Source organism: Apaloderma vittatum, unplaced genomic scaffold (assembly GCF_000703405.1).
Source record: "Apaloderma vittatum isolate BGI_N311 unplaced genomic scaffold, ASM70340v1 scaffold24036, whole genome shotgun sequence".
NCBI lineage: Eukaryota > Metazoa > Chordata > Aves > Trogoniformes > Trogonidae > Apaloderma > Apaloderma vittatum.
Window position 1 is genome coordinate 424 of NW_009721593.1, and position 9,309 is coordinate 9,732.

General features: G+C 37.8%; 1 protein-coding gene across 1 annotated transcript; it reads left to right on the plus strand.

Moving 5' to 3' along the window:
• Positions 1 to 696: 696 nt before the first annotated feature.
• On the plus strand, positions 697 to 9,106 carry LOC104275494 (anaphase-promoting complex subunit 4-like; the record flags this gene model as incomplete). Its single annotated transcript, XM_009871465.1, has 15 exons — positions 697 to 798; positions 1,837 to 1,969; positions 3,110 to 3,184; positions 3,324 to 3,350; positions 3,453 to 3,497; positions 5,206 to 5,290; positions 5,992 to 6,102; positions 6,660 to 6,743; positions 6,980 to 7,066; positions 7,774 to 7,838; positions 7,931 to 7,973; positions 8,077 to 8,153; positions 8,565 to 8,665; positions 8,740 to 8,791; positions 8,985 to 9,106. Coding segments are annotated over exons 2-15 (1,006 nt in total), but the record flags the coding sequence as incomplete, so codon positions are not given.
• Between the last annotated feature and the right edge of the window lie 203 nt (positions 9,107 to 9,309).

Consider the following 9,309-nt stretch of genomic DNA (forward strand, 5'->3'; position numbering starts at 1 on the left):
CACAGGAATGCGTCCAGGCAGGTTTTGAATGTCTCCAGAGGAGGAGGCTCCACAACCTCCCTGGGCAGCCTGTGCCAGTGCTCTGTCACCCTCACAGGGAAAAAGCTTTTCCTAATGTTTTTTGAACCTCCTATGCTCCAGCTTGTACCCATTGCCCCTTGTCCTGTCATTGGACATCACTGAGAAGAGCCTGGCTCTGTCCTCCTGACACTCCCCCTTGACATATTTATAAACATTAATGAGATCACCCCTCAGCCTCCTCTTCTCCAAGCTAAAGAGACCCAGCTCCTTCAGCCTTTCCTCATAAGGGAGATGTTCCACTCCCTTCATCATCTCTGTGGCTCTGCGCTGGACTCTCTCAGGCAGTTCCCTGTCTCTCTTGAGCTGAGGGGCCCAGAACTGGACACAATATTCCAGCTGTGGCCTCACCAGGGCAGAGTAGAGGGAGAGGAAGACCCCTGTTGGTTACAGGCTCCTGGGGTTGTACAAGGCACAGCCTGTGTTCCTGTGTAGTAAACTATACTATCCTCTGAACTTACACAGAAGTGATTCATCTGCTAGAAGAGCAGATGCTATTTAAGACATAGGAGTTATTAAAAAAAATTGTAAAAAGTGCATCTTGAACTGATTTACAGACTGATATTCATGGGAGAACGCCATTTATTTTTGTCTTCAATGTGTTTGCTTTGTAGGTTTTACTTCATCGGCTTGCAAACTTTCAACGAGTGTGGAGTTTGCCTCCAAATGAAAATACAGGAAAAGAAGTGACTGCTCTGGCTTGGAGACCAGATGGCAAAAGTAATGTCAAATATATTTGCCATAAAAATCCCATTGGAATTCAGACAAATTTGTGGTGATGGTACATCTTACATATGAAGGAGGTTTTCAAGTAAACTGTGTTTGAAGGGAAGGGCAGCTTAATTTTCTATAGGTTTATTCAAAGGCATAGGTTTACACTGTTGAAAGCAATTGCAAGAAAGGTTTGCAAGATGGATTTGTGTCCAGAGTACTGCTTTTCGAAGTATAGCAAAACTTCAGGCTCCTAACTAAACAGAGTATTTTTGTGTAAAATACAGAATTTATTGGCAAAGGGAGAGTGCCCGATCAGAACTTATTTAGTTTATTTATGATAGGCTGAACTTTAGAGGCTAATGCACCAGAGAAAATAATCTTATCAACAGAAATAATGTTCAAATTGGTAGATTAATAAACCTAGGCTGGAAATCGGTTAATTTTTTGACTCATTAGAGGTGGGAGAGTGAGAACAATCTTCTTCCATGATATGTGGGTAGAAATTACCTATAGGGTTTTACGATAGAGCCTGAGGAGTTGAAGGAAACCTTTTTAAGCTGATTGCCTGTAATTACAAGGAAGTAAGCACAGAAACCTGTGCCTGTCATACGCTTTTACGGATGAATAAGGTTAAGAAGAAGGCGATGCAAAAGTTGCGAAGCAAGTCTTAAAATTGTATTTTGTTGTAATAAACCCCAAACCTTTCTGGCGGGCAATCTTTATTTATCATTTTGACCTCGAATTTGTAAAAACTGAAGCCTCTGTTTTGTTAGAATTGTTGTTACAGGTGTTAGAAGCATATTCAGTTCAACATGTAGATAAATAATTGTGCAATGAGATGTTTGGCTTAAATTTATCACCTAGAATATGATAGGAGTTCAAACTTTCATTCTAATAAGTAGATTTCAAATGAGAATTTGGAAGGAGTGTAAATAGAAAATTCTGTCCAGTACTTGGTTTTGAAGACACGTTATTTTCTAGTTCAATATTAAGTACAGAGTTTTAGCCATAGGTTATTCCTCCATTTTATTCCACTTTCTCTAGTCTTGGCTTTTGGCCTTACTGATACCAAGCGGATTATTCTGTGTGATGTAGAAAAACCTGAAAGCTTGCACTCATTCTCCGTGGACTCGTCTATTACATACATGCATTGGATGGAAGTAACTGAGGAAAGCAGGTGAGTCCAAAAAATTCTAGAAGCAAATTGTGAGCTACAATTACTGATAATTTGTACCATTTTACTAATATGTTATTCTTAGTGTGTTACAAGCAGTCATATAAAATAATACAATTTATGTAGCTGTGGCTTTTTTTACCACTGGGTTAAAATTTTCCTTTTTGTTAGAATAGATACATTTCATACACATTTTTAGTGCTGATGTCTTTGTCTTGTGGTTCTTCAGGTTATACACAGAAATTTCAGAATGATCTCGAGCACATACCTCTTAAGAGCTGCCCAATCTAGTGCTAGCTTGTACAGTCTGCCTTCTGATCCAGTTTAGTTCAATACCAATAATTTAATTATAATAAAGTTATGTTCATCTATTTTGTTAGAATAGGTACTATATTTAAATCTTTCTTCACTTGTGTGTTCAAGATTTTTAGTTTGGTGCTTACTTCTTTCACGCTGTGTCCTTGGCATCCATACAGCCGTGCTGGCAGTTGAGGGTGTTCTTGCTTCAGGAAGACCATGAGCTATGTGGCGTTAGAGAATTCTCAGCAGCCCTTGTGAGCTGGAGGATGTTGTGGTCACTATTTTTGCAGTCTGATGTGCATCTCATTGCAGTGCAAGGCAATAATTAAATAAAACACTTCTTTTAAAAAGGGAGGTGGTGTAAGCCTGACTTGGGGATTTCCCCACCTCCAGAAAACATCAGTCTTAGAATAGCGAGAAAATAACTGCGTCTTAAATCACTCTGGCATTCTTCTCCTGACGGGGATAGACCTATCTCCTTATGAGGAATCTCATCCTTCAGGTATGTCTAAGGTGTGGTATTAAGTAGTGCACTTTAGTCTTCCTCTTCTTTTTTATGTGTCTTTAGAGTGAAACTTTTCTGAGGTCTAGGTAGGTTGTACTGCAGAGTTGTACAGGGTTTAAATAGAAAACCTGAGCCAGGAACTGCATTACAGATGATGAGGGCTTTGGTGGGCAGCTACTGAGCTAGCAGATACAAAATTTATATTCAGCTTCCATGGGAATAAAAAAAAGATTTTCAGAGTTCTTTTATTAACTTAATCATTTGATAAATTAAAGACTCCATAAGGGATTACCTTCTGTTATTTGTAGCTCTAATATTAATGACGTACTTTTTTCCAGTGTTCTCACTTCGTTTTACAATGCCGAGGATGAATCCAATCTACTTTTGCCTAAATTACCAGCACTACCAAAAAAGTAAGCATTATACTAGTAAACTTGAGAAGATACAATTTGTCATTTGTTGTTTTTTGGCTATTCGTCTTTAATGCTCTACAGATGCTTTGGATTAGATGTTTATTTATTGTGTTATTGAGAGTAATTATTTTGTTTTCAGTTACAGTACTACTGCAAAAATTTTCAGGTAAGTAATTTTCGTCTTACCTCTCTGGTTTTTTGTTTTATTTTTGTTTTCTGGTATTGAGACAAGCTACATAAACCTCAATTACATGTTTTGTATTTTCAGTGAAGAAAAATCAGATGAGATTATGAAGCTTCTGGGTGATGTAAGGTAAATTCCATATGTAGGTTGTTGTGGAGGTTTTGTGATATTTTTTGGTGGGTTGATTTTTTTAAAGCTATGAAATAATGGATAAGCGGGTTTACTTTTAAGTTATTCATAATCTGTTTTTGAGACTCCTGGAGAAAGGATGTGGAATGTCTCTTTCATGTACAAGGATAAGTTCAAATGATATATTTTTTTAAGCCTTCCATCATTTTACACCTATTCTCCTCAGTTTAGAGGGATTATAAGGCACTTTGTCAGTAGCTGCTCTTGGTGCCCTGTCTTCTTTTCCTTAGAGGAAGAGTTCTTGGGGTGAATTTGAAGACTGTGTTGTATGTGTTTACGCTGCTCTTGGAGACATTAGTGAACGCTTCTTATAGAATCCCTGTGGGTTTGCATGAGTGTGACAAAGCTAAGCTTAAAATTAGCTCTGACATCAGCTCTTTTAGGGTTGCTTTAAAATGAACATCTCTGGTTAGGAAGCACATAAGGAGGTGGAGGAAGTGTAGTTTAACAGGCTGAGCCTGGCTTTGTGGGGTGCTTGTGCTGCATTTTTGAGAAGGGCGCTTAATATCTGCACCTTGCTTTTCCATTCGCTTTCTTCCACTGTTCCTTACAGTCTCATCACTGAGAATCATCTGCCTTATTACAAAAGTTGTATCTCTGTCAATCACCAGTTATTCCTTCTTAAGACTTGATACTTCTTCTTACAATAGGACTTCCTTGAGAGAAGTGGCGGCTGGCTGTAGTGTGGGAGCTCTGGATTCTCTGCTCTTTCATCCATCCAATAAATCAAACCAATAGTTTTTCATATATCATTTGGTTAAGTTCTGTCTTGTCTCTAATGGCAACAACCTCCTTTAACATGTATCTAGATGTGTAACAGGCAGAAGTTGCAGCTAATTTTCTTGTATTTGTAAGGGAACATGTAAACCACTCATTTTTTATGTTGAAGAGTGTTGCTGCTCACTGTAATGTAAGCAGGTATGTGCAGTTGGAGATGTATGGGTGAATGACTGCAACAGACAACCTCCAAGTCCAAAATTTGATGTTTTAAACAGGGACAGAAAGGAAAGGGTTGTAGAGAAGCTTTTTCCCAAGTCATGATAGTGAGTTAGTTTCAGTTAGTGAGCAAAATACAGACCTGTCTTTCGCAGACCCTATTCTTTGAACTGGGCTTCTATTTCTGATGCTGCTGTTATTTGTGGCTGTTCTTTGCTGCTGCATCCATTTCAGATGTTTATTGCCTTTGAGATTTTGCTGGGGAGTCCACCTGAGTGACTGCAACAAAGTTACTCTGTGGATAGTTAGACTCCTGGCAATACAAAAGTAGTTCTGTAAGAATGCTTTTCAGTATGCATTGGTAGGTGAACTGTTGCTAGAAACTATTACTTTTTTCCTTCTAGAAGGGATGAAGTTAATGAAGGACTTCTGTGCCTAAATTGTGTTATTTGTCCTTATTCTCTCAGTTCATTTAGTAATTGAGACTCTTTCTGTAAATGTTAGAGGTAAGTCTTACCAGTGAAATCCAAGGTAATTTTTTTTTTTGTTTTGAAATTCTTGAATCACAGGCAGTAACACAGTGTTTCTTTTTGTTCAGTGATTTTTTAGAGGATCTTTAGTAAAGGGATGACATTTCAGTATTAAGAATTACATCTATATGCCTTAGAAATTGTTTCATTATGCTCATCAACACATTCTTCTATTCTTATAGGCTTAATGCTCTTGTCCTTGGTGGCAGCTCTGGGTTTATTGAGATCTATGCTTATGGAATGTTCAAGATTGCCACAGTAACCGGGGTAAGTTCCGTTCTTTTCCATAGTATTTCTTCGTATTATACTGAACTGCAGCTGAATTGAAGGGAAAAATACAGTGTGTGCTTACATGTATGTGAAACCCAGTTGCTGAATTTCAGAGGAAGGAAAAATTCTTTCTCCCAGTTGGGTTGTGTGGTTATTTCTATGCTTATGGAATGTTCAAGATTGCCACAGTAACCGGGGTAAGTTCCGTTCTTTTCCATAGTATTTCTTCGTATTATACTGAACTGCAGCTGAATTGAAGGGAAAAATACAGTGTGTGCTTACATGTATGTGAAACCCAGTTGCTGAATTTCAGAGGAAGGAAAAATTCTTTCTCCCAGTTGGGTTGTGTGGTTATTGTTGGAAGGATGGAAAAATACAGTGTGTGCTTACACATATGTGAAACTGAGTTGCTGAATTTCAGAGGAAGGAAAAGTTCTTTCTCCCAGTTGGGTTGTGTGGTTATTGTTGGAAGGACAGAAATTCTAACTCTGACGATTTTAACATCGTGTTTCAAATGAAAGTTCAACGTTAACAGGCAGTGAAAAAGAGCGCTTTTATTCCTGAACAATAGCGGGAAATTCCACTTTTTTTTTCATCTTGTTGACCACAATCTTCATTGTATGTGAATGTGTTAAAGCAGTAAATACATCTTAGAGGAAATGCAATATTTCATTAACTTTTAAACTGGCATCCTTCAGGTGGCAGGTTCTTGTCGTGGACTGTGTTTGTCCAGTGATTTGAAGTCACTGTCGGTTATTACAGAGATACGAGACTCTCCAGACAGCGAAGCAGAGATAACATATTTTCAGGCAAGTAGAATAATTTTAAAATGTTCTTTAAAAGTAAAATAGCTTTTTAAATTACTGTCTGGTAGCTTTATTGCTTTCATATTAATTCAGAAAAAAACACAAACTATTTCCAGCCTTTCTGAAACTCACCCTAATTTAGCTTCTGAATTTATGACGTTAACATGCAATTTCACTGATGAGACTGACAATGACGATCTGAGTATTTTAAAATACTACGTTCATTTATTCAATTTCTGTCACAGTTCTTCAGATTTTCTTCATTCTGCACACAAAGACATAGCAACAATGCTGTTGATTATCCAGTCTACCCAGAACAGTTGTCATTAAACTTGTTACTGCAAAATGAGAAATCTTGCCAGGAGTTTTTTGTAAATGTATTAAAAGTATTTATTGCCCCCTTGAATTAAATGTGTTTTCCTCCGAAGATCAACTTCAGGGAAATGAGAAATGACATTTTTTCTGTGTGTCCCCCCAAAATCTGTCTTTTCATTTCTGTAATCTAAAATTTCTTAGAAGACAATTCATCTGTTAACTGTTGCTTATTTCATTTGTTATAGCTGGACACTAGTCTACTATCAAGTTACTTACCTGAAGTAACTCGAATGGCCCGGAAGTTTACTCACATCTCAACTCTGTTACAGGTACAGTTGTGTTACAACATTCTGTTAGTATCACCGTTGCTATAGGCTTTGATATTTTTAGTGCAAATAAAATATTTTCTAGTACTAAGCTTAGGTTTGCTTTCTTGAAATTTGATAATGAATTTTAAATAGCATGTACAGTATATCTTCCCTTTGTATTTGTAACATCCAGTTGTTGCCCGTGTTTTGAGGAGGTGGGAAAACAGAATAACGTTGACGCCCGTTCTGTATTACAGTATATAAAGTTGTCATTGACTTGCATGTGTGAAGCGTGGGAAGAAATCTTGATGCAGATGGACTCACGACTAACAAAATTTGTACAGGTACTGTGCATTAACCATTCTCTTGGCAAAACATTTTTTTGCAGCAGTTCTGGTGTTCATGTTAGCATACTGCATATCTTAATGGTGTTTAGGCGTAACGCCTCCAGCAAACGATCTCTAAGTTGAGGGGCAACCTGCAAGGTATCATGTGTCAAGTGCTTCTTATACTGAAGGTATCAGCGTACAGTCAAGCATCATTGTGTTGTGACACTTTGTTATTTTCTTTATTCTAAGTTATTGAGAAGTGATAGTTCTGCCCGGCTGTTGATGAGTTGCTTTCTGTTTGAGATTGTGTTCTTTGTACTTTAGTCAGTGATCAACTTCGTGGTGTAAATGTTGAGTAACAGCCCACCAGCAGTTACAGCCTAGTTCAGCAGAGCAGATATAACAGCAATGGATTAAGATGTCTTGGATTTGCTTAAATTTTACATTCATTGCCCATGGCTAGAAGTTAATTGAATCAAATAATTTTTTTTTATTTTGTAAATAGTTTCTTGGTTATGGCAAACTGCTTAGAATTTTTACTGGGTAATACAATCGAAAATAACTTAAAATACCAGAAAATTTCCAGGGATCAGTAGTCTGATCTCAGTGTTCAAGGATACGGGTGGATTTTTCGATATATGTTAATTGAAGTGTTTGTGAGATTATTTGGTAGTTTGGCTTTAACGTCTTCACCAATCTATTTCGATCATTTTGACTGACAGGAAAAGAATACAACCACTTCTGTTCAGGATGAGTTTATGCAGCTGTTGTTATGGGGCAAAGCAAGGTAGTTACTGTTGTTTTATCTGCCTATGTATTTGCATTACATACTGAAATACAAAGTGAGCGCATATTTGGTTTTCTCCCTCACTCTTTCAGCCTGGAACTTCAGGCGTTACTAATGAACCAGCTGACAGTAAAGGTATATTAATCTTTTGTAATGTATTAAAATAATCCCTTTCAATATATTTTAAACACTGTTAAGTTAACAGAACATTATTATATGTTTATTTCTTTTCTAACAGGGTTTAAAAAAACTTGGTCAGTCCATAGAGTCTTCTTATTCTACTATACAGAAGTTGGTCATAAGTCATTTGCAGAGGTAAGTCACAGAATGTTCAATGAATTATAGATAAAATGACGTACTGAATGCTTTGCTAGAAGGCAGTGTGCTCTATTGGTTCTTTGTGTGTAGGTGTGCTGGTGGTCACGGCAAAGTATACTGTTCTACTTTGGGGCAGTGAGGTATTTTGAACAATCTCCGTGACACATCACCTGTACCTCACTGCCTGGTGTGTTTATAGAATCCATGCAAAATAGCCACGCCAGCTTTGTGTGGTGGTTAAAATCATTAGGGCATTATTTGCTTTTCTGTGAAGTGATCCGCACATGCCAGACCACCTCATGAAGCTCTCCGCTTTGCGCATTAAATGATGATAACCTAACGTGCAGCACAGCAGGGAATTTCCAAAAGGTCACTAAAAGCTTGTGTTTCTTTGCTCTGCGTTCCCAGTGGCTCTGAGGCACTGTTATACCACTTGAGTGAATTGAAAGGAATGGCTTTATGGAAACAAAAATACGAGTCTTTGGGACTAGATGCATCTGGAATTGAAGGTAGAGTAGTGTGTGTGTGCTACTTTGATTTCACTTTTGAAAACTTGATAATAACAGTTAGCTCTTTTTTGCAGAGGCTATTACTGCTGTTGGCTCTTTCATCCTGAAAGCAAATGAGCTGCTTCAGTAAGTATAAAATCAGAAGAGTTTAAAAAATGTGGCTGTTGAGTCTTGTATCTAAGGGGAAGCGGGTGGCTGGGAATAGAGGAGGTTGGGGGAGTAAGTGCTTGCAGGCGTTTCTGTAGCGAAGGTGGGACCTGAGCCTGCAGCAGCTTGTGACATTTAGATCTGGTAATTTCTTTTCTTGTTTCTTGCTCAGAGTTATCGACAGTAGTATGAAAAACTTCAAAGCATTTTTCCGATGGCTGTATGTTGGTAAGCTTGATGACCCAGTTAATATCCAGTGCCTGTTTTGTATTGGAAACATTGAAATGTTGGGAAGTAATTAAGCCAGTCTTAGTTATAATCATCTTGTTATTTCTGACGTAGAAGCTTTCAGGACATGTTAAAAGTTACAGTTGCTGAGGCATGAATAATTGCAATAGATCATAAATTTGATAGTTCTCAATTAAACTTTGTGTGTGTACAGTGGGTAGTAAAGCCTTTGACAGTGTCTCCCACAGCATTCTGCTAGAGCAGCTGGC